Below are 25,299 nucleotides of genomic sequence, written 5' to 3'. Positions count from 1 at the left end.
CTGCTTTACAATGACCCACACTTTTCCCATGCTGCTGCTTCTCTCCTCTTCTCTCTTCCCCTCTCCTGCCTCCCATCTCTCAGCCCGTCCAGAACCACAACCCATGGATGCTCCTCTACTTCATCTCCTTCCTGCTCATCGTCAGCTTTTTCGTGCTCAACATGTTCGTGGGGGTGGTGGTGGAGAACTTCCACAAGTGCCGGCAGCACCAGGAGGCAGAAGAGGCCCGTCGGCGGGAGGAGAAGCGACTGAGGCGCCTGGAGAAAAAGCGCAGGAGTAAGGAGATATACATGTCTGGTCGGTAGACTGCGTTACAAACCAAAATCTTTCTGAGCCCTGCCTGCTTCCAAAGCAAGACTTTCATTTTCCTTTGGTTTTGTTGACATGGGACTAAAAAGGCGGCTTTGTTTATTTACTATTTTGGCGACTCCTTAAGTCTCAGGGCTACAAATTCCCTGGAAGTGTCCTCTATGAGCTTGATGAGTGTTGCCCATTGACTTAGACGGTAGGTAGAGTAAAGACCCAGCAAGCCTTGAAAGCAGAGCCCTCTCTCAATTACTAGTGAGCCCCTCAAGATACGATTCTCACATTATCTTCCGGCAGCACGAAGAAGGCCATTGGGTGAGTGAGGGATTAACTGAGTAAACGCGAGCAATGTTTCCCATGTGCGCGAAGGCAACTCACAAGGGCATCCCAGTGCCCTGGGGCTTAAAGTGTCGCCTGCATTTTTAAATTACGATGGTGGTGGTTTGATTTTTTTTTTTTTCCTTAGACCAAATAGTTGCGATGCTTTTTAGGATCTCGGTGCATGGCCCTGCATGCCACGCACATGCTGCATGAGGGCATGAGAAAACAGGCTTGGGGAAAGGAATGCAGCCCCGGTATGGAGATGTCGAGACAAGTCGTCTTGAAGGGAGTCCATTAGACAAGATGCTTGTCTAGCCACCTCTTGCAGGAGACCTTTAGAACAGAGCCATGATGTAGGTCTTGGACAGGCTTTCTAAACATGGTAGATGGAAACCGTGGCCACCTGGAGAACCATTAGGGGCCTACGTAGCTTGGCTAAAGTCTGACTGTGGATTTCTTTTAGGGCTGGGCAAACCAGACCAGAGAACAACAGAACCTGCCTGAGTCTTTACCCATTTCTACAACTGAAAGTCCCCAAATGTCTTCGCTCACTTTTCCTCTTGTAATTTTTCATTTTCACTGTCCCTGCCAGGTTCCAGCTGGGAGGTGGGACTAGAAATGCCAAAATAGCAGGGAGAAAAGGGAGTTGTAGGTGGTATTCCCAGCTGGATGCAGGAAGCACTAGAAACATCCCCAAGCACCTGTTGCACACACTTCCCAGCCACGTTTTGCAGACTCGAGAAAACGGGTTTCAAGCTGGTGGGAATTGTTCATACCTGAGTGAAGGGATCTGCAACACGCCGCATTTCCTAGTTGAGCCCAGACAGATGTAAGATGCATGGTGCTTTCAGCTGCACTAGGCACGCTGGCACTTTGTCACATAGCTTGTTCCCTTGTCATTATACTGCCTCATGTAACCTCTTGTGATGGCCTCTTCACGCCAAACTGCTAGGAGCTTCCTAAGACATAAAGCCACAGACATCCGTTTTCAGCAGCAAGAGCTGCTGTTCAATAAAAAGTGATGTCTCTGCAGTAATGACATGGCAAGCAGGGGGCTGTGCTAACTGAAATCTCAGTCCCAACTATTTTCCTCCTTCCAGCCCTGAATCTGATCCGCACTTGAGCCAGAAGGTGGTCAGACTACCTCTGCGACAAAAATCTCCACTTTCCCCATTGCCTCTGTGTTACTTTGTCTCAGGAGCGCGAGATCATTGCACAGTGAACTCATGCTGGGCCTTAATCAATGGCAGATTGACCTGAAACCCAAGCCAGGGCTGCGTACCTTGGATCTGTAGCTAGTCGTGGGTCAAGTGGCTTGGCTAAAATAAAACCCAGCCCAGCTCAAACCTTCCTGCCCTAAATGCCAACTGAACCTCTTCTGAGACCTGAAAAAGTTCAGCTGCAATCCCTCTTTTCTTTACCATTCTTGTTCATGCATCTGAGCATCCGGGTTCAAGCTGGGGTTAGAAGTGGAAACCCGGGGATCCCAGGAGGCTGTTCTGGCAGTATTTGTAGCGCAACAGGAGCCGTGGGTGATAGAAGTGTCGGGAGACCTCTAACTTGCAGGAGATTTCCAACCCAGGAGGTTCAAATGACTCAACTGAGCACTAAGGCCTGATCCAAAGCCCACTGAGGTCCTGGGAGACTTTCCACTAGCTTCAATGGCCTTTCAGATCGGGCCACCACACTCGAGCTTTAGAGGTTTGCTCGTCACACTGTGGTGCCAGATCCTGAGAGCTAATGAACACGTACAACTCCCACTGAAGTCACCTGCCACTCCTCTCCCAGAAAGTCACCACCCAATGAAATCAGCACCACTCAGTGTACTGCAAGAGATCTTGGCATCCAAGAACCCACCCAGTAGAACTGCCAGTCCATGTGCAAATGCAGCCAGCTGTTTCCCAAAGAAATCCATAAATAATCAAATATACCTCCCTGTATAATGCTCAGGAAGATAAATTTCAGCTAACGGAAGATGAAGTGAGGAAGAAGGTGATATTCGCTTTGTTAACCTTTCCTTCTAGAGAAGGTATAATTATCTTTAGCAGGCAGAGACTCTGGAGATAATGTCACCCACCTTTGTGCTCTGAGATTCAGATCGGATGTGTAATGAGTTTGGTCTCAGCCCTGTTCCCATTGGAGAAGAGTCATGTCATGAAACTCCTATGGCACGATGGATAACAGAGAGCTTCCTGTGCGCTGGGAATTATTTTGGAGAAGTTCTGTGGCCTGTGCTATACAGGAGGGCATACTTGATCACAGGGTCCCTTCTGACCTTAGACTCCATGAATCTTGAAAGTTGAACCACATCCCTGCTCCGGAGGGGGTGGTTGTGCTAAGTCATTGTTGATATACTGGCAACGCAATTTGGGGTCTGATCACCCCTATCTGGCCTCTGGGTTTGGGGCTCTTAGCTTCTATTCCTGCCAGCCCTGCACTCGTGAGGAGGACAGACAATTCACCAATTTTTTAAGTTAGTCAGCCTTCCAAAAAGTATTTTCCTCTCTAGTAGTGTTGCTGTTCTCACACATAGCTTACCTCCTGCCGGGCCGTCTCTCATACATGCTGACGTGAGCTTTCAAACAAATGTGGCTGTGGAATGGGAGACAGTTTGTGAAACCACAGAGTCCATAATCAATTCGTGCAGCGGGATGCCTCTGTCACTCCAGATGCAGAGACAACTCGGCCCTTTCCCAAAAGCAGCTGAAGGATTATTAAGAACTTCGAGTTTCCCTGTTGAATATCTGCAAAACTGTATTGTATGGTGAAAGGTTTTGGATTCAAATCCCTGGGGCCTCCTGGCTGGACTGAACCTTGCAGCAGGAGTACAGGACAGTAGCAGAACAAGCTTCACCTACCCTTCCCACCTGTATGCATCGACCCTGACCTAGACATAGCCCATCTGGGGGTAAGAGAGAAGTTTAGCCTCCGTGGCCCGTTCCAGCCATTCAGCTCTCGGCTGAGATGCCACGACGGGGCTAGTTTTTGTGAGGTGGACACTTCTTCATTAGGAACTGGCCTGAGACCCACCAAACTCATTTCACAGGGCCTGCTACACAATCATCTGATCTCAGCAACTTCTGGTCAGTATTGACCAAGGCTGGATTTGATACAAACCCCCTAAAAATCAAAGCCAAATCACCTGGACCAGGCAGTGCCCATTATTCACCAAAGTTCAGTTGAGGTTCCCTCCATTGATACTCATAAGGAACATAAAACTGTAAGAACAGCCATAGTGGGTCAGACCAATGGTTCATCTAGCCCAATATCCTGTCTTCCGATAGAGGCCAATGCTAGATGCTTCATGGGGAATGAACAGAACAGGGCAATTATCAAGTGATCCTTCCTGTCATCCAGTCCCAGTTTCTGGAAATCAGAGGCTTAGCCATCTTGGCTAATAGCCATTGATGAACCTATCGTCCATGAACTTATCTAATTCCCTTTTGAACCCAGTTATACTTTTGGCCTTCACAACATCCCCTGTCGATGAGTTCCACAGGTTGAAGAAGTACTTCCCTTTGTTTGTTGTAAACCTGCTGTCTATTAATTTCATTGGGTGACCCCTGGTTCTTGTGTTACGTGAAAGGGTAAAACTTCCCTAGTCACTTTCTCCACATCTCCTGCTTCAAAACAGCAATTCCTTTATTCCTACGCTGGGGAACGGAGATCCTGCAATGTCCTGCAGCACCCTCAACTCCCAGTGGGCGTTTGGGTTGCACGGCACTTCCCAGGAGGCATTTGGCAGCTCTCACAGTTGGGCCAGAAGAGGCCTCCAAACCGTAAGAAGTAGAACTTGTAAGCAAAGAGCAGAGCTCACCTGCGGCCTCTAGAGAAAATGGTCTACATCACAGGCTAATGAGAACTATCCTCACCATAGGTGGTTGCTGTGGCTGGGGGGGCGGGTTAGATTCATAAGAGGCTTTTCCCTGGCTCACTGCTCAAAGAGGCTGAGCAGAGCCAATCCCTGTCGAAGTGAAGGGCACTGTTGGGTTGCTTTCCCAGAGAACTCCACAGCTCATCTTAACTCACATGGGAGCCTGGGAAGGCCAGGAAGGCGGAGGTTCTTCTAGACTGGGGATCCAGACGTTGCACAGGCGTGGAGTGTGACGTTTTGCCAGGAGCATGCAGTGAGGACAGCTGGCTGGAAGGGAGTCAAGTCAGGCGTAGCAGACGAGTGAGCCTAAATGTTTCATCAGATGCAGGGCCTAGAAGAGGTGGCCTCAGATCAGCTCATTCTCGCGTGCGTGCGCTGCGGATTCCTCCCTGACCACGTTCCGAATGGAGAGCTTTGGCTCTGGAAATATTTTTTAACCAAGTGAAACCGAACAACGGTTACTTTTTAAATTCTGATTTAAATTTAAACACTGATTTAAAAAAAAAAAAAAAAGGGGGGAATGGGTGGGTGGGATTTTGGCTTGTGCGGTTAACTTAGAAGACGATGGGTTTGGCTCAGAACGCGGCAGACTCAGAAAGATGTGTGGCTGGTGGCGGGGTTGCCTGGTGACTTTCTCTGTGTGTGCGTGCGCGTACGTGACTTCCTGTGCCTGCGAGGTGACGCAGTGACCGTCTTGGCCTGCACAGTGCTGTTTGTACCTGGAAGGGGGGAGAAAATGGGTGGGGGGGATTGTCATCGGGAGGAAGACATACAGTGAAACCAGCGGTGTGGACGAGGGAGAGCAAGACCGAGTCAGAAGGGTTCAGCCATTCACAGCAGCTGGGCTGCGGTGGCCGTAAAAGCAGGGACAGGATGAGAAGCATTGAGAGGTCTCCTCCTCCAAGGGGTGACACATGTAACATCCTGTGGGCAGCAAAAGGAAGCTCTAGCTGGCAAATATACTATCAGGCCACCTGTCTGTCGACTTCACTCCCATCTGTGAGTGGCTGCTGCCTTGTCTCTGTGTCTAGCGGTCTGTCTATGGATGTAGAGCAAGCCGCGTGTGTGTGTGTGTATGTGTGTGTGTACACAAGTGCACCGTATAAACACAAGTCTGGGAAATGGTTAGCACTCTGGGAGGGGCAGCTGCCTCGCAGCCTGCCTGCGGCACAGACAATCCCAGAGCTGGCCCTGTGAACGAACGTTCGATAGAAATTGACTAGCTCCCCAGGCTGTATTGGGGCGATGTCTGCCAAGGGTTGCAGTCCTCTCTGGAGGTCGTGCACCATTGCGGCAGCGCCTCGCAATACCCTGCCGTACGCCCGATGGAGCCATGCGAGCCCAAGGGCCGGCGGTCGGTTGCTGCTCCGACCTCACCCCAAGCCCGTGGGGATATGGGCAGAAGATGCTCTCTTTTCACCTGCCCTAGTCCTTTTGGAGCCGGCACTTGGCCCATGAACTCCCAGCACTAAGAGCCTCCCTGGCCCTTGTCGAACGTCGGCAGTGATGACCTGCCGCCCGCCTTACTGCCTACCTCTGGCCACCTCATTGCATGCAGCCTGGCTGGGGTCTCGCTGGGCTGGGCTGGGAGATTTTGCAGATAGTCTCTCTACCGCCCCTCTTGCTGCATGCCCAGCTGGATCCCAGTCAGGAATGGGTGGGTGCAGGTCACGGTGTGAGGGCCCCATGGCCAGTCCCATAATACCTCCCCCGCAGCTGGTGAGCCAGGGACCTGAGCTCCTGCGAGCTACTCCACACCTAACATCCATCTCCCACCAGTCAGCAGTTTCCCTCACCCTTCCTAGACTTAGAGTGCCTGGGGGAGTGGGAAGGTGATAGGGGGACCTGCAGTGGGTTGCTGGGGCAGCTGGTAGCTTATAGGGATTGTGGGAGGGCCAGACCACCAAATCGCCTCTTTCCCTGCTTCCTATCCAGCCCCCCATGCCAGAGGGGGAAGAGGGAAAGAAAGAGGAGCCGGTGGCTGGTGGGAGGGCAGCACCATTCCTCCCCCTTGCCCCAGCACCATAACAAACCTCTTCCTCAGGTGATAAATGTCATTCGAGAAGCATCTTGTAACTTGGCCATGAAGCTAGTGGGTCTTATGGAGGCAACGTTCCCAATGAGTGAGGCTGCAGTAGGGACTGGCCAGTGAAGACGGTTTACGCAGCTGGGAGAGGCTGATACTGACTGGGAAAATGCCAGGCAGGCAGGTATCGATATTTAACGCATTCATTGTAAGCAGGAGAGAAGGAGTTTGAGAATTCAGGGCCGCCAAGTCCTGCCTACGGCTGGTCTACCAAACCTCACAAACTTGCCTACTCTCTCCCCTTGTTATTTGTGCCCTTGTTGTGGCTTGTGTCACATTAGTGTCTTCCTGTGCATTTGTGCAGCGCCTAACACCACATCGCCCTGATCCTGTCTCGGGCTGCTGGACGCCACTGTGGTAGAACTAATTATAATTGTGAATGAGCTGTCAGGTGCCTTTGCATACGGGTGTATCTAGTGGGCCAGGAGTCAGGAGACCTGGATCCTAGCCGTACTTCTGCCACTGTTGCTTTGTAACCTTGGGCTAGTCACTTCCTTCTCTGTGCCTCAGTTTCTCCACCTGTGACAGTGGGGTAAAGATATCACCCTTTATAAAGTACTTCGAAATCTATCAACTAAAAGCACTGCTTAAATGTTCAGTATTGTCATGCTGTATATTTGCCAGTTAACTCCGCTGGAATGAAAAAGAGGGAAGCGGATGGAATAAATAGGCTTTAAAAATAAATTGTGGTGGTTTTTTGTTTTTTTAAAGCAGAACTGTGTTGTACCACAATGTAATTGTTAATGTGAAGGTAAAACTTCAAGATAAACTAACCTATCTCTCCTGACACAATCACTGCCTCCATCAGATACAGCCTCTATATAAATAAACGTGCTATCATTTTATAATCCTGCAGCTCCTAAACCTTTTCATGGGGCTTTCAGAAGGCATCATGTGAAACTGTCCTCCCCAGATTAAAAGCTTTGATTAAAAACAAATGGATCAGTTTGATCTCTTCTGTGTTCAGGACACTGGGCCAATTCAACCCTGTTGTAACTACTGAAAAGCCAGAGGACTTGAAGCACCAGTGCATTTGGCCTGTTGAAATCAATCTGATGCCCGGTTAAAACTGCATGGTGCTCTAATGATGTTCAGAGGCTAAACATGAGAACTTAAGACATCGGCTTTTGAAAGGAGAGATCAAGCTAGACTGAAAACCAAACCAGTTGGCGGCAGCACTGGGATGGCCCTCCGTCTAATGATGAAAAGTTGAAGTTTGATTTTTTTAATACTATGGCTAGTTCGGTGAACCAGGGAAAGATTGCACCCAGCACCAAGCAGAGAACATGGAAAGACCAACTGCCGCTATGTACAGCCTGGCTCTCTGTGCTGAGTGCATGATCACAGCTGACCTTTAGTTGATGTCTCTTCCCTTGGGGCTTCTGGATGGACTAATTAGACATATGTGGCATAGAGAAGGAAGAGGTTGGTTTGTTGAACAGACACCAACGCTGTGTCCTAATAAGACTGAGCATAAGCAATTCTCCAGCAGGGTCAGAAGGAGTCAGGGAAGCTAAGCAAGGATCAGGATCATGTCCATGCTTTCTAATCAATGTGATGTATGATCTCCATAGTCTATAGAATATTTGCGCTATAACTAAAACTTGTGCACTGTGTACCCGTATGTTTCACGTCTGCCTAGGAATATCAGAACCATCTCGCTTATTTTTCCAGGCACTTTTCTTAATACAGGCATAAACCCAGCCTAGGCAAGCATGCACATAAAACCACTTGGCTTTCTAATGTTCCATGCAGAGGAGAATAATGGAGCAGCTTTAGCTAGTGCTTGTAATGCCAACCTGAATGCCTTTTAAATAGGAGATGGTGCTTCATTAATGCTCACATCAGCAAAATCTCAAGCAGAGCAGTCTAAATATTCCCCGGGAAGGTGAGATTCTAAATCATGCAATTATTGGTCAACATCAGGAATTTGGGGGAGAGAAATGAGAATGGTTCCCTTCTTGTATACGTTTGATGGTCTCTCTCTTCCCTCCTGCGTTTCCACCAAGTCAAACTTTCAGCAATAATTGATAGCGGTAACAGACTGCTTTTGACATTTTGGTCAGCGTCAGCTGGCTGCAATATCATCACAGAAACAATTTCTATGGGAAAAAGCAAGCGAGGCTTGCACTCTGCCTGGTGGTGTAATTAATGAAGTGCTTGACATTTTCCCACCACTGCAATCCAGTGTTCTCCTCATCAAGGCTCTCCTGTAGATTCCCCTGTCTCCAAACGTTAGCAGCCTGTACAGTGTGTGCAGCGAACCTTCAGATGAAATGCACAGAAACCTGGAGACAATGACGGCATATTCTCATTGGATATTGGTAATACACATAAATGCATGTCTTTGATTGGACCAAAACCAAGTGACAAGCTGTCACTCTTGGTGCAGATGACTTAAAAATACTATGTCTAAAGGAAATTGGAGTACGTTGTGATTTGGCACAGCTTTGAATCCATGTGATTGGTGACGTTTCAAAAACTCTTTGTATTACTACTGCACTGTGACGTTGAAATACCAGCCTCATCGTTGGCCAAAAAAAAACAGAGATGCAACAAAAGACATGGGACTGATCTTTCTCTCTTGCTGGTTTCATACCGGTGCAACCCCATTGACTCCAGTGGGGTAACTCCTGATTTACAGCGGCAGAACTGAGAGCAGAATCTGGTCTGTTGTCCCTTCTGCCCACCCCCGCATGCCACATTTAGCCGTGCATGAGTAGCATCGCCTCAAATTGCCATTGCATGGGTTGCTGCACTGAGCATGATGTTGCTGCACATGTTTCCAAATGTCATCAAACTTTACCCTTGGATTGTCTTTGTATGTGTCTCAAAGTTCTTTTCCATCCATTAACCAACTTAAAGAACTTAGGGAGCTCCAGCTGATTAGGAGTTTTCAAGAGCTTTATCTGTCCCTCTGTCCAGCTCATATTAAATATCTGCAGGCTTCTAAGCAACCAGCTAATCCTTTAAGTCACCTTCCCACAACGCAAAACAGCCCTACACATCTGCAGAGTATATCAGATATATTAGACATACTCTACATGGCATCTTCATGCTGTACATCATAGAGACGATCCTGCATGCGATACCTGTAGCGCAAAGGAAAGGTCTATTTCAATAGCTGGACAAGAAGCCCTCCTGTGCGCCAGCCATTTCAAAGTAGAGTATCTGGACCCACACTTTATACTAAGAGTGCATTAGGGTTGATAAATGATCATCAGCTCTTTTAATAAATTGTTAATCAATTGTTATAGATTGTTATAGTCAACCTTCTGGCACCATTTATAACCATCTAAGCACATACAATTCATGTCTGTCACATGTTTATAAGAGCTATTAATCATTTATTAACCATCAATACATGTACCTTTAATATAAAGTTTGACCAATTTGGGTAAATCTTAGCTCTTCCTGCAAGCTGATTTTGCACATTCCCCTAGAAGGCAGTTCCAAATTTCTACATGTAATAATCCTGAATGTGCAATGTGCTTCCATGCACAAACGTAAATAAATATGTTTTTAATTTCAAATAGTTATTTTAGATATGCCATAGGAATAGCCAAACTTAGCTGTTCACAGCAAAGACCATCACTTCAGTCCAAAAGGAGTTATAGGATTAATACCCATAATCAAAAACAAAAAAAACCACACAAAAATAATTGTTTGCTTTGGTATTGTTTTTCCGCCTCCGCAGGCAGAAGAATTAAGTCTAAGTGACCTTGATCAAAAGAAAAATGTTTAAAATGTTCCCATTTCACATTAAACCATTAAGAAAAAATAGTAGCTAAAATATATGAATGGATTCTGTTTCCTTTGATCCAGTTCATTTCAGTTTTTGTGTTCTGATCTGGCATCATCTATATTACTAAAAACTAATATTACAAGTGCCACTCCAACTGGAAGATGTTAGAAGCTCATCTCCCCATCCTCCAGCCTTGCTAAGTGTAGTTGTGTCATATTTCCCTTCTAAAATAAACTCTCTCCTGCTTCCAACTCTTGAGACATTTAAAACTAGATTGGGCAAAGTTGGAGTTAGTCCTGCTTTGAGCAGGGAGTTGGACTAGATGATCTCCTGAGGGCCCTTCCAACCCTAATCTTCTACAATTCTATGATTAGCAAAAACACTTGTCAGAAACAATCCTGCTTTGGCTTGGATATGACTTAATAGGTCTTTGCTATCTGTAAATCTATTGTAACTCTAGATTTGGCCCTGATTTAGTTATTTGTATTTTTAAGCTTATTAAATATGAAAATAGAATCAATCAGAAAGACCACAGTCAAAATCTATTACACACACAGTAGATAGAGTTCAATTTCTGGGTTGTGTCCAGACATTAAATTAAAATGGCTGTGCTAAGGCGCGTTATGTGCCATAAGTTTCTCAGTTTAAAAAAAAATCTTGACCGAAGGCATGGATATTAAATTCACGTGGCCTCAGTCCAGCTATTCTCCTGGTTACTTCCCTGCCCTGGTTCTTTAATTGCAAAGGAACCTTGCGCTGCATATCATTAGAATTAATGTTATAACCACATGCCACTTAGAGCACGTTTTCTTTGGGTGACCTTCACTCTCGGGCACTCCCTGAGATTTGAGTGTCCTTCGGCAGAGGGTGAATTTCACCCAACGGGAGGCACACAGCAGAAGATGTGGCCCCTCTAAGCACCTGTCTAGATACAAAAGAGAGAAGGAACTAACATTACAGGGCCGGCAGTCTGAACTATTAGATGTACTAAGCCGCTATCTTTGAATAACAGCCTCTTTAATACTTGTCATTTTCAGTTATTGAGTTACATACAACAAAGTTATTGTAGGGACGATAGGTACAGAACATTCCATCCTCCCTACTGTAGATTGTTACCCTTAACCTGGTCCCATACGCCAATAACCATCCACCAATTTGTGTGCCCCTGCTGCCTCATCCATCTGTGATTTCCCACATAGACCAGGCCTATCTGGTAAATCGCCTTTCTTGTAGAAGATGAGTCCAGGTTGCCATTCTCATTCTCATTGACCTGCAAGTTGTCTGACTCTAGCTGAATTAGAAGTAGAGACGCACAGCCTGGTCCCAATGAAACAAGAACTGCCCCAGCCCTTTGCCCCAACCTGGAATTGAACCTGTTGTGGGTGTGAAGACTTTTCCTTCCTCAATTTCTTTTTCCAACCCTGCCTCTCACACTCCCTGCTGCTAGACAGAGGGGGAAATGCTTGAGATACTTGAGGGATGAGGCTGGTCTTTGGTTTGGCAAGAAGTGGTAAGTACAGTGAAATCTTGCAAGAGAGAGAACCTGGCCTTTCACGTTATCCAGGACAGTTCTGTGGACCCAAGAAGTCTGGATTGTTCTGATAAGATACCTGATCCTTTTGGGTGCTTAGCTGAACAGTGTCTCTGAAGAGCCATTGTCACTAGTTTGAAGGCATTTGTTCATTTCGGCTGAGATTTGGTGCTTTTCATCTGCTCAAAACTCTCAGAAGCCTCTGATCCCAGTCGGTTCCTAGGGGGAGCCTACCCTACACCCAAATGTGTATAAGAAACAAGAGTCAGGAAACGTTGTTGTGTGATACCTGCCAATGTGCCTTACCCTGCCGGTAGGGAAACATGGTCATTGCCTTGCGTTTGCTTGTCTCTTTCTGCAGAAGCCCAACGCAGACCCTACTATGCTGACTATTCCCCAGCGCGGAGATACATCCACACCCTCTGTACCAGCCACTATCTGGACCTGTTCATTACTTTCATCATTGGGGTCAATGTTATCACTATGTCAATGGAGCACTATAACCAGCACAAGGTAAGAGACACGCGCATCTGAAATGAAACACAGTCGGACAGGGTGTCAGAGCAATAAGGACCATATCCTGTTCACTGAATATCATGGGAGTATGACCGTTAATGTCAATGGTATCTGAATATGGCCCTAAGCAAAATCTGACATGGGAGTATTCCCAGGTATCTGAGATGCTTCTGAGGATGTCAGGCTATGTGTATTTAGTACAATGCATTCATCAGCTGTCGTCCCGTTTCCACCTTTTATTAGGGCCAGCTGTACCATACTGCCAGGAAAGAGTCACCTCTTGAAGCAAAAGGCTTGATTCCCCTCTCGTGTAAACCAGGAGTAAATTCCTTTGAAGCCAGTGGAGTTGCACTTTACGTAAGAGCAGTGTGAGATGAGAATCAGGCCCACAGAGTAGTAAATGGACTTCTGCCTAGAGAGCAATGAAAGAAAAAGAGCCCAAACAACTGTCTCCTGATTTTAGCAGTGTCCTGTGACACCTGCCATGTAGTTTTTTTCATTACCCAGGTAGAGTAAAATATGCCAATCTTTTAGAATATTCCATTCACTGATGTCAATATGGAACTACTAAGCCTTCTTTTCTCACTGAATTTGGAGTAAATCAGCTCTGTTTACATGTAGTGCTGCTGTTTTCTCATATACCATAAAATCCCTTTCTCTTAACGAACCCTTTGGCCTATGTGTCAGGGCACCTCCTTTGCTAGCATTTCTCCCTTGGGTATTAGGAGGCCTGGAGTAAACCAATCTCACTCCGGAAGGTTTTTCTCTTCACTAGGGTATTATTTTCCATTTTTCACCTGCTGGGTCTCAGGGTAGGCTCAAGAAGTTCTCTTAAGCAAAACAAAAGAAACCCCCACACTCACAATTGCCAACCCCACATGTTCAAAAATCGTGAGATTGGTTTTAAAATCATTCGATTATGTAAAAAATAGAACTGGTGGGTGCGGGTTATTTGCCTTTTGCTTTTTGAAACTTTAGGGTGGCCTGGGGTCACATTTTGAAGCTTTCTCCACAACCATGAGGGTTAGACACTTACTTTTCCTTTAAGAATGAAGGCTGAAATCATCACCCATCCACTTGACTCCGGGAGCTTGGGATTTAAGGAAAACAATAATTATCATAATTTTCTGATGTTCTTGTGCTCCCCTGTCACCAAAACAAATGAGCTTTTCTTTTATCTAATATTTCTGTTACCTTTTGTTTCCCATTGTGTCTGTTTTTGTTGTTCGTCTTTCTGATTTGTAAAAAACTTATGGCTACGTCTGACCAGAGAACAACCCCCTTCAGAAAAAAGCTCCTTTACTCCGGGGCACTCTATTTTAAGATTTGAGCAGTGTGGGTTTTTTGCTATTGTTGGCCTCCAACTCCAATGAAATCCATTATAAACAGTCATCATCTTAGAGTATAAACACCCTGGATCCCTGACTCCTGAGAGCGGCTTTATAGAGTGAGCAAACAATCCACCAAATATGGAGATACTTTGCCCATCACTGGAGATATATCACATTTCGAGAAGGCAAGATTTCATTGGTCTCCAATATTATTTATTTTTCTGAATGATTTAAACTAAGCTGTATTCCTAGGAATTGCCACAATGGAACAAAGCCATGATCCGTCTAGTCCAGTATTCTGTCTCCTATCCTGGCCAACTCTAGATGGATCAGAAGAAGGTGTAAGACATTCAATACACCTCATAGCAAAATTGGTTGAATTTCCTCATGTTCCCATGTGTTCAGCAGTTTATGCCCTGAAGTCTGAGCTGATGGATAGCAACTGTAACTTTTGGTCTAGCTGATGATGTTCTTATTCATATCAATGTCTAGTTCTTTTTCAAGTTTTACTACGCTGTTTGATGCAATAATATTTCATAGCAACGATTCCACAGGCTCATTCTACTCTGGATTAAAAACAGATGTGGGATCAACCCATACAATTCAGATCTGGATCTCGAAAACTCCCAAAGACTGGGGAGTCTGGATGCATGGTTTTGGTCGGGGTCCATCTCTAGTTAAAACTAGTTTTAAGCAACACAGAAACCTGTCTTCCCAATTTCCATGTCAGAGTGATACTTTTAGGGCCTAATTCTGCTCTCCTGCTGGTGCAAATCAGGAGTAACTCTTCCGAAGTTATTGGAGTTAAACTAATGTGAGTTACAAATCAGGCCTTTAAGTTCCACGCATTCACATGCAGAGCAACTGGTTCTAAGTTTCCAGTCATCAGCTGCTTTATTCCTCCACTGTGCTTTGCCCTTTCTTTTGTCTCTACCTCTATCATCCTCCTACCTGCCAACTGCTTTGTGGTGGGACTTAATCTGTCGTGTAGACAACCCCTATGTCGGCATAATTTTATGTTGCTCAGCAGTGTGAATAAGCCACCCCCTGAGCAACGTAAATTACGCCGACCCAAACACCGGTGTGGACAGCACTATGCCGGCAGGAGATTTTCTCCCACTGACATAGCTACTGTCTCTCATGGAGATGGTTTTATCATGCCGACAGGAGAGTTCTTTCCCATCGGCAGAGAGTGTCTTCACCAAATGCACTATAGCAACAACACAGTTACACCGATGCCACTGCGCTGCTGTAGCACTTCTAGTGTAGACTAGCCCTAAGATAAAGCTGCCTGTATAGAACTAACAGCTGCCTTTCCTTTCAGTCCCTGGATGAAGCCCTGAAGTACTGCAACTATCTGTTCACCATAGTTTTTGTGTTTGAAGCTGTTCTGAAGTTGGTGGCATTTGGTTTTCGAAGATTCTTTAAAGACAGGTGAGATTATTTTCAACTCCTTTGTGTCTGGCCCAGCGTCTAGACCCGAAGCCGGGCCATTGTGGCATTGTTGTAAAAATAGCATCAGCTGCTGATGCGAGACAGTCCCTGCTGACTAGCTTACAGCTACTTGGGGTGTCTGGCACCAGTCAAGGAGTTAACAAAAAATTATGATTGACGCTGCTGGTCGTGCTTTGTAAAGGGAAAAGGCAATTAATACACAAGGGCTTAAGTGTGTCCTTAGCCCCTTTCACTGACTCCACCAAGACTTTATCATTGCTTAGTTATGCTTGGTCTGGAGATTATCGTCAAGCCACTACCCTTAATACACGCCTGGAAAAGACTATTCTTAATAACCTAATGGCACCATTTCCTGCAGAACTGATGTCCTTTCCCATCTAGACTAGTCCGTACGCTGCCTGCAGGGTGCTAGCTAAGTAAGCCCACCAGCAATGGGCAAAGACAGTCGCCCTCACCACTGTTGTTCTCTGACTGCGGCTACACAGAAGCAGAACTTCACATTTTGCTGCTCACTCGGCCAGATACAAACGTATGTGACAGGGGGCCGTAATTTGAAGTCCTGCTGCAGAGCAAGATATGTCAAAGAGCCTTATTTCACGCTCCACTTAACACAGATAGGTCGGACGCGGTTCCATTTAGTCCTGGGAACAGCTTGTGTCCCTGATTTATCCAGACTGCTGATACATGGTTCTAGGCTGCCATGAGCAATCCTACTTCTCAGGAAAACTCCTTAGGAAAGTAGCTTGATCTCTTTTAGCCGAAACAAATCTGAGTTTTCAAGTTGCACATTGTTATAGTTCCGGGGAAGGTAGGGTTGGCAGGAACAGTGTAGCGTGGGATGGTTCAAAAGAGGCCTTCCACGGAGGGGACGGATATCAGGAACAATGCAGCATATCATGGTTCAAACTTTCCTCTCTAAACTTTGGGCCAAATCCTGTGCTGGCGTAAATCAGTTGAAATAGATGATGCTTTGCCGATTAACACTAGCTAAGGTACTGTCAGTCCTGGATCTGAGATGGGATGGGGTGTCGGCCTGGCCCGTGGGCCTTACTAAAGGAGAATACAATGCCAGTGCTACTGGGCGTCTTCCAGACAACTCTATCCAGGACAGTCCTTTGAAGTGCGTTTTTTGTCTTTCCCGCCCGTATCCTGCAAGGTGGAACCAGCTGGACCTTGCCATAGTTCTCCTCTCCATCATGGGGATCACGCTGGAGGAAATCGAAATGAATGCCGCGCTCCCGATCAATCCCACCATCATACGCATCATGCGGGTGCTGCGAATAGCAAGAGGTACGCATTGCCTTTACAGTCTTGAGCCTCTGCAGTGGCAACGCCCCATCCCCGGTGTAATTCCATAGAAGCCAGTGGGGTTGCATCAGGGATGAATTTGGCCCATTATTTGATTTTTTTTTTTTTAAGGTCGTATGAGTTTGATTCAGACCTAGGGAGGGATCCCGGCTGCAGAGTTTTGATCCAAAACCCAACATGCCCAGATTTCCTGGCCCATCTCTAATTCAAACACAGGGTCATAGACTTCTTGTGGGAAAAGATCTGCAGTGGTAGCACACTAGAGCAAGGACTGGGAGATTTCCCCCATTCCAGTCTTTTCTTTAGAGGAGGAGGATCATGCCTCGGGAAGTGAGGCACCTTCCCCATCATCAGCTGTAGTGGGACAAGGAGGAGAATTGACTTTGAAGGTTACTATCTGCTCCCCGTAGGAAAGGACAGGAGGGAGTCAGCCCAGAAGTTCCCCGATTCTGTTACACATGGCATGGAGGGGAATATACATGACACTTAAATCCCCGTCCCCATATGCCTTATTTATAAACATAGGGCCTGGTGCTCCTCTGTAAAGGGTGTAAATGTGGAGTCACTCCACTGACATTAATGAAGTGTCTACTTGGATCAAACTGAAGTGAGAGAGAGGAGAATCCACCCCAGAGGATGCGTTTCACTCTTCTTCCTTGAATAGGTTTGTATTGTTTACATAAAAAATGTTTCCCAGGCCCGGTGCTTCAGCTTTGTTTCTCGTTCTAGTGCTGAAACTGCTCAAAATGGCCACGGGGATGCGAGCTCTCTTGGACACAGTGGTGCAGGCACTACCCCAGGTAAGTCTGGGGACTTGGTCCATGCAGAACAGGGCCAGAAGAGTTGGATTTTTCTTGTGGATCTAGTTTTTGTGCTGCGCCGTGTAGGACCCTGCGATGCTGGCCCAGGTGGCAGCCTCGGAATTCTCCATTGACACAAATGGTTCTGCTGAGAACTGCAGGCAAACATTCTGCCCTCGGGATCAACACGGTAGATCTTGTTCCTTGTTTTCTAGCCTCTTGCTTGCACAGAATCCCCAGGATCCCCAAGAGCAAAATCCCCAAGAGCAAAATCTACCCCTCGATCTTCGTAGGCAAAGTTCTTAGAAAATACAGAATTGGGAAGGAGGGTCTTTTTATAACATAAAGGGTGGGCCAGTGCTTCTCCAGCAGTGCATCATGACCCGCAGGTTGGGCATGAAGCACTGAACATTTCATTGCCATTCTAGAGCCAAGAAAATAAAATTTCCAGAATAACAGCAGGGTGGCTAAAATCTTCAATGTTTGTGAGGTCAGACGTTGTGGTCATAGCAGTAACTCCACCGCTTTCATGTCTGCAAAGGCCACCCTCCACCCAGAACTCACTCGCCCACTCCCCACATCCCCATATCCTGGAAGGTCAGGTATTCTGCCAACCTCTCCAAACACACACCCCAATAATTATATAGGCTTAGCATCATTATCATTGATCCATTGTTCACCCTTACTTCAAAATAAATGGGAGGGGGTCATGAAAGTTTTTGACCTGGAATAAAGGGAGACAACCTGAAAAGACTGAGAGAGATTGGGGTAGATGGAGAAACCTGCTGATGAAAGCATTGGAGTGAAAGGACTCGCACTAGAGGGGCTATCTTTGGTAAAGGTGTGTGGCTCTGATCTTTGAACATCCATCGACAGAAGTTGCAAGCTCTAAAATCGGAGGAGCAGAGGGGTTTCTGAATACAGAAGTCTTAACAGATGAATAGAGCTCAATTAAGTCTAGTGTCTCCAATCAGTGTATAATTGTGTGCTACAAGAAGTGCTACAGTGTTGCCAAATCTGTCAATATACGACGTTTTCCTTAAAATTCCCAGTTCCTTTATGGGAGACTCTCTGCATTCCTTTTTAAAAGAGCAAGTTTTGAGCTCTCATGGTTGTAGAGGAAAGCTTGAAAGCGTGAACCCTAAAGGGTCAAATAAAAAGAACCCAACATTTGGGGGTTGGTTCAAAATCTCATTATTTTTAAGCCACTCTCATGATTTTTTGGGTCACCTGGCTCATGATTTTTGAATGCTTTGGGGTTGGCAATCCTGCCAACGCTGTAGAGGAAAGCATGATTTTCCACTGGCCTGCGCCTTGTGCTCTCATTTACACTTGAGCAGAGTGAATTTAAAAATGCTCCCAGATCAGAATGACTGCATCTTGTACCCACTTTTTTACAGGCATTAAGTGTTGATACAAGCCTGTGGAGAACAGGGCCTGCGTAACTCCTGCAACTTTGTTAGGGCTTGTCTACACAGGGAAATTTATCAGCAGAACTATACCAGTGTAATGATACCACCCTAGGTATTCTGGTATAACGTCCTGTGTGCATGCTGCTTTCCAAAATAAGTGTGTCTACATGGGAGTTGTACCGGGATAACTATAGAGATTTACTTGTACTAGGATAGCTAAAGAGGTATAATTGTACCAGCCTAGTTCTGCCGGTACATTTCTCTGCTATAGACAAGCCCATAGTCTCTCCAACCTGAACTGAAAATCAGGAGGTTTTTTTTTTTCTTACAAAGCTCTGTTTATCCTTCATCACTGCCTCTAAAGATGTTTCTAATCTAAGCCAATTGTTCTTTGGTATTCAGACTTTACTTTCAATAACAGGCTTTGGTTGAGAAGAAAGCCAGGAATTTACAAACACGACCCCTGCGCTGGCATTTCAAGAAAGCAATTTATTTGTATATATTCTTTTTCTTTCAAAAGCCATGTGATTACAAAATATTTTATTTAAACAAGAGGGGGGCTCGAGGCTGGCTTTTTTTTTTTTTTTTTTTTTGCTTGCAATATATAAACCAAATTTTCTGCTAATGTGAAATCCCTGGGGATATTTCAGGCAAATCTTGTGCTGATAAAACTACAATCTGTCATTGAAGTAAAAGTTGGGGAAAGGAGGGAGGGGATTTAGGAAATCTTTCTCCCTAGCCCCTACCCTAAGAACGTTTCACTGCTTAAAGCTGCACCCCCAGTCTGAAGTACAGCAAGACATTTCTTACCCTAATGTATCTGTCTGTGTAATCTTTTGAGTCTGCTTTTTAAATGATGACAGAGGAGAATTCCAGTTGTATGGGTACAGCTAAAGCCTTTGAAGACATTTGTCTTGGAGTCAGTTAAATTAGCCCTTTCCAGCACTCTCATGCAGTACTAATTAAAATTAATGACAAAACATTGTCATTACAATAGATTTGTTTCCCACTTTTGACGGTGATTTTTTTGTCAGTTGCTTGTTGAGTTGTGTAACTTCCTGAGAGAGATGAGCTTGAGCTACATCTGCAGAACAAAGTGCCCCTGAACTTTGGGCATGTTGGCCTTTGAATCCACATTTTGTAGCTGGCCCATTGTGACATGGAGTCAAGATCCAAATACAAGGACTCAGCCTGTGCAAAAAGCCACAATCCCAGTTCATTGATATTAATGAAAGTCAGAATAAGTGAGTGGGGAAGAGAAATCCCTGTACAACCATACAGTACATTGCTCCTCTACTAGAACTTCCAGACTGAGCATCTAATGACACCACCCTGCCTTAAAGCCAGGAAGAATTCCCATCATGCACTGCTCTTAAAGTGGTAGTCCAGGAGAAGGGAGGCAAAGAACCACTGATTGGGGAAAGACCTTAAAATGGTAGTCCTCCCCACTCCCATCACAGCCTCTGTATTCATTATGGGTCAAACCCCGGCAAACATTTTGGAGGTTCAAATCTAGATCCAACTCTGTGGCTTGGGCCAATCTCTGTCTATCTGTGTTTTGGTGGTTTTACCTAAGGTAGTGTCTCTTTTTCAGTGATGAGCCTGCGTTTTCCAATTTCACATTTCGGTTGACCAATCAATAAAGATGTCTAGTGACCTGGCCAGGGTCACCCCAGAGATGTTATCAATCTTTGCCCTGCTGCGCTATGAGCTTCCTAGGAGAAGAGGAATTTTTAAAAATGCAGAATGAGCAAAACATACAGTGGATGAGAGTTAAAAAAAAAAAATTCGCATATCCTCATTGGCAGAGGAAGAATCACTCATGGGGACTTACAGCTTTTACATATATCAAGCCAAATTCTGCTCTCAGGTATGCTAGTGCAAGTCCACTGATAAAAGCTGAGTGGCTCCAAAGCGACAGTGTTACTCCAGATTAACGTCAGTTAAACTGACATCATAAACATTATTAATCATCGCTCAATAAAATTACCCCATTTTCCATCATAATTTAATCTGACTTCCTGCATAAGACAGGGCAAAGAACTGTACTCCATAATATCTGCCTCTAAACCCATAACTTCTGTCGGTGTTATAACATCTCTTGTAGAAAGATATCTAGTCTTGACTTACATTGAAAGTGTTGCAGAATCTGCCACATCTTGAGATAACTTTTTCCCATGGAGATTTAATTACCCTCATTGTTAAAAATGCGCATCTTATTTCTCCTCTGAATTTCTCTAGCTTCTGCTTCCATTAGATCTCGTTATGCCTTTTTTTCTGCTAAATTAAAGAGCTGTCTTCTGTCGGAAATCTCTTTTTTATGCAGGTACTTTTCAAGTCACCTTTTAACTTTCTTTTGAATACGATAAATAGATTGAGTTTCTTTTCTCCCTCACTAGGGAAGGGAGGTTCTGCAGACCTCTAGTTGTTATTGTAGCTTTTTTCTAAACCTTTCCTAGTTTTTCCACATCCTTTTTTCAAGTGTGGACGCCACAACTGGACATCACCTGCAGTAATGGTGTCACTAATACCATATACAGAGGTAATGCCATGGCCCTACACCTGCTCCGATAGTCCCCTGATTACATATGCAATGATTGCATGTGCCCTCTTAGGTACAGCATCACACTGGGAACTCACGTTAAGTTGATTATCTGCCATGACTCCCAAGTCCTTTTCAGAACCACTGCTTCCCAGTATACAATAATCCACTTTATAAGTGTGACCTACATTCTTTGTTCCTAGATGTATGACCTTGCATTTGGCTGTGTTAAAACACACATCGTTCGAGTGAGCCCAGCTTATCAAGAGATCCAGGCCAGCCTGTATAACTGTTCTCATATAAATCATCAGTCAGAAAGATTCTGCAATCAGTTGCCGGCATTATTCCTGATGAGGGAGACATAACGAAATTCAGAGCACTAACGGGCGTACAGTGTGGGCCTTTGCTGTCAAAAACACGAATAGAAATGGCTAACAAATACATAGGGTGCAGAGAATGCTATTTTTACACACTCGCTTTTCTGGCCGTAACTGCAATTTACTAAATACCATTAAAGAATCTACAGTGGGATTGAGACTTTTACAAAAGCACCACAGCACAGTTACAATAGATAATTTGCTGCAAGTTGAACTGTTTTATTTTCCTTTTTATCCCCCCACAGTGGGTTAGATTCTGCTTAATCACACCACTCCAATTCCATTGGAGCTACTCTAGATTTTCACTGCTGTGGCTGAGAGCAAAATCTGCTCCAATCTGCCTAGATCTGGGTTCATTTTTTTTCCCCTTTTACTTCATCTGTGGAATGCACATTAATTAAACCCAGGATTGGACAACGTACCCCCTTCTTCTCTTCAAAGCTTGGAACGCTGCACAATGGAGAGTCTGTGCCAAGAAAAATGTGAAGAACTCCCCGTTCTGTGCTTCATTCCGCTGAAGGACACGGGCTTCGGTTTGCTGTTGTCTGGGAGTTTAACTCTTCTAGTGGCAGCAACTCCCATGCAGATTTCGGGTGCAGCTTTTAAAGGCATTACTGGTGTTGTGTAAAGGGGATTATATTGTATATTATGTTGTAAAACATCAGGCCGTCTCTCCCTGGCCATCTGGGAAGGAGGCCAAGCCCCCTCGCTAATGTGCTTCTGTAGGTGCAGACACTAACAGGGGGAATTAGCGTTCAGGGGCATACGTCCTGGCCCCTTCTGCAGGTTACAGGCGTCTAAGCCTGACCCCACCAGGGGTCAGAACTGGGCCGAGACACCTTGGTGGAGCAATGTGGTGCTGGTGACCGCCCTGAAGGAGGTTGTGTAGAAAAGCAGAGCACTCCGGCCTCCAAGACTGTCGATTTGGCACCTTCATCTCGGACTGGAACTCACGCGGATGGTGTCCTGTCTCCAGGCTGGCAAATGAGTCCATTTCATCCTCTGTCTAGTGCATAAATTAGCCAGCATTTTCCTAGTTCTGGAGTTACTGCTTTGGATGGAGGGAGCTGGCAGGAAAAGATCAGGACCCATTGTCCTTGGAAAGGATTGGCAGAGGCTTAGCTTTGTGAGAAATTGCTCTTGACGGGCATCCCGGTGTGCCTTGTGCATTGTCTGCACGGCCGGCCAAAATGCCAAGGCGTGGGCTGGCAGTGCAGAAATAATTGAGTCCGAGAGGCCAGGGAGAAGCTGAAACCTGCTTCAGCCAACAACTGCAGGAGCAGGAGAGAGAAGGGCACGGCCTCTCATTAACGCCTCTCCCGGAGCGGACTGGCTGAGGGTGAAAGGAGGACAGCCGAGATACTCCATAGGGACTGGTTTCGTCTCTGCATCCTGACAGCGGATTTGGTAGTGTCATGGGCTGGGAGCTAGCATCCTGCTCGCTGTGATCAACGGGTTAATAATAATCATGTTAGCGCTTCTGTGGCGCTTTCCATCTGAGAGTCCCAAAATGCTTTACCAAGGAAGGTGAGTACCATTATCCCCTGTTAGATACAGAGGGGGAACTGAGACACAAGGGCCTGATGGAAAGCCCATTGAAGAAAATGTGAGGCCTCACCTTGACTTCACTGGGCTTTGGATCAGGCCCACAGAGAGGTTATAAGACTGCCCCTGCCCCTGCCCTCCCCAGGTTCACACAACAAGTCAGTGGCTCTGAGGGAGCAGAATACAAGTGAGAGTCTCGGTCTCGACCTCCCCTCACCGACAGGCCGGGCCAGGTTCAGAGGAGCACACGCTGCCCGCTCAGCGTGGCCTCTGCGCTGCCTGGGAGGCACTGGGCCGCCATGTGGCACTAACAAAAGCAGCCTCCGAAAACCCCTGGGAGGGAGAACACAGCTGTGTCCTCCTTCTGCGGATGGGGAAACTGAGGCATGCAGCGGTTTAGGCAATCAAAAGGTCTGTGTCTCCGGTGGGAACAGAAACCTGACCCCCAGGCCCACTGGGGCTTAGCTACCACAGTAACTAGATTAGATTAAGTAGAATAGTTGGATCCAAAAGACTGCCCTCCCTCCCCCCATGCAGTACTAGGGCTGGTCATGTCCTGAACAGCCAAAGCAGAGCGCCCCAAACCAGCCATCCCGATGCATGCTGGAACCAGGCCTTTGGGAGACAGAGTAGCTTCTGGGCAGTCCTCCCAGCAAGCCAGATGTGCTCAGTAAACTGCAGAGCCCCGCTCCCTGCAGAGCCTTAGCACGTTCATTCAAGGCTCCCCGTAGCCGGGGACACAAAAGAGAGGCTCACACGCCACCCGGGGGCCTGACAGAGCCCTTCGCGAGTGGGTCTGCCTTGACTGAGTGGAACGGGCTCTGCCTTTTCCACAGCCGCATCCGGCTCCCTGTTCCCTAGACCTGCACTGGGGAGCGGGCAGGCCAGGGGGATGTGTGTGCTGGGCGGACTGTCATCCCTGCAGCCCCAGGGGGAATCCGCTGAGAAGGCCAGGCAAGTGTAGGTTGCGTTACCCTGTTTGGGAACTTCCCCGTGCCCAGCAAAGTCCCTGTACGAGATGTTGCACAGCCAGTGGAGAGCCAGGGCAGTGGGACCAGGTTGCTGGGGAGTGACAATCCGGGGAAGCAGAGATGGCTCTGTCCTGGCCATGATCTGTGGGTTCTGTGGCAACTCCCCCATTTGTTTCATAGAGAGGAAGCTCCACAAGACAGCCTCCCTGCCCGGGGCTTCTCCCCACACTGGCTGCTCCGCGGCAGCGCGTGGCCTGCCCATTGACACCGGAGCCGCAGCGAATGACTGATTACCCACTAGCTGCCGGCAGGGGCGGGCGGGTGGGTTATTTGTTGCTTTTTACACCCCGGGCAGACTGTCCCAGCTCAGGTCAGGGGGAGTCTGCCGGATAAACAGAGCCTGGGCTGAACTGCCAGAGCAGAACCACCTTTTGCAAACCTGCCTCAAGTCACTGACTGCCAGGGAAATAGTTGCCGACTCTCGTTACAAGATGAGCGGGATCCAGAGTTTTCTGTTCCTCCTGGAGAGCTCAGAGGAGGCTTCCCAGGCCCTGCCTGCTGTAGGAGAGTGCCTGGACCTGCCTGGTTCATCACAGCATCAACAATAAGGATTCATACTTAGTCCTTCTCTAGTGCCTGTCCTCCCTGGCTCTCCGAGTGCTGTACGGACCTAGGAAGGGATGGTAAACAGGAACGGTTCGTTACAGAGGTGAAATGATTCACCCAAGGCCATGCACAGTCTTCCTTCTATGCCGTTCTGCAGCCTCCTTTGGCCAACTTCCACACTCCCTCTCCCCCGCGCGCACACTTCTGCTGAAATGGGCCTCTGATTTCTTCTTCAGACTTAGGCATCTACAGGGGCCCTGGACGACTGAAGCCCCCTTTTTCCCAGAGCTTGAGGCGCACCCCTGTTTAACACAGCACGCAAACGAGCCCAGGAGTAAGGGGAAAAGCTGCTGAGTCCATCGCTTGCCATGCGCTGCCGTCATATCTCCACAGGTCGGGAGGGCCGGGCGGCCACATCAAGCCGTTTTTATTGACAGGTCTCCCCTAGCCGTTTCTTGGCTCTCCGCTTTTCTGAGCCAGGCATTGTTGGGGGATTGGAGCCAGGGTTCATTGTTATTTCCGATGAAATAACAGCCACACTTGTCATCTTCAAGCCTCATAAACCGGCGACCA

General features: G+C 46.8%; 1 protein-coding gene across 1 annotated transcript in view; it reads left to right on the top strand.

Annotated features, from left to right (window-relative positions):
• Positions 1–25,299, top strand: part of CACNA1H (calcium voltage-gated channel subunit alpha1 H) — a 429,314-nt gene that overhangs the window by 381,436 nt on the left and 22,579 nt on the right. Inside the window, exons 25-29 of the mRNA XM_067534310.1 lie at positions 84–276; positions 12,225–12,376; positions 15,035–15,144; positions 16,322–16,455; positions 17,203–17,273. Coding sequence (XP_067390411.1) covers positions 84–276; positions 12,225–12,376; positions 15,035–15,144; positions 16,322–16,455; positions 17,203–17,273 — 660 coding nt within the window. The remainder of the gene's footprint in view (positions 1–83; positions 277–12,224; positions 12,377–15,034; positions 15,145–16,321; positions 16,456–17,202; positions 17,274–25,299) is intronic.

This window comes from Emydura macquarii, unplaced genomic scaffold, assembly GCF_026122565.2.
Source record: "Emydura macquarii macquarii isolate MOO-44397 ecotype Brisbane River unplaced genomic scaffold, CSIRO-AGI_Emac_v2 contig_3390, whole genome shotgun sequence".
Taxonomy (NCBI): domain Eukaryota; kingdom Metazoa; phylum Chordata; order Testudines; family Chelidae; genus Emydura; species Emydura macquarii.
This window is presented reverse-complemented; position numbering and strand designations above follow the sequence as displayed.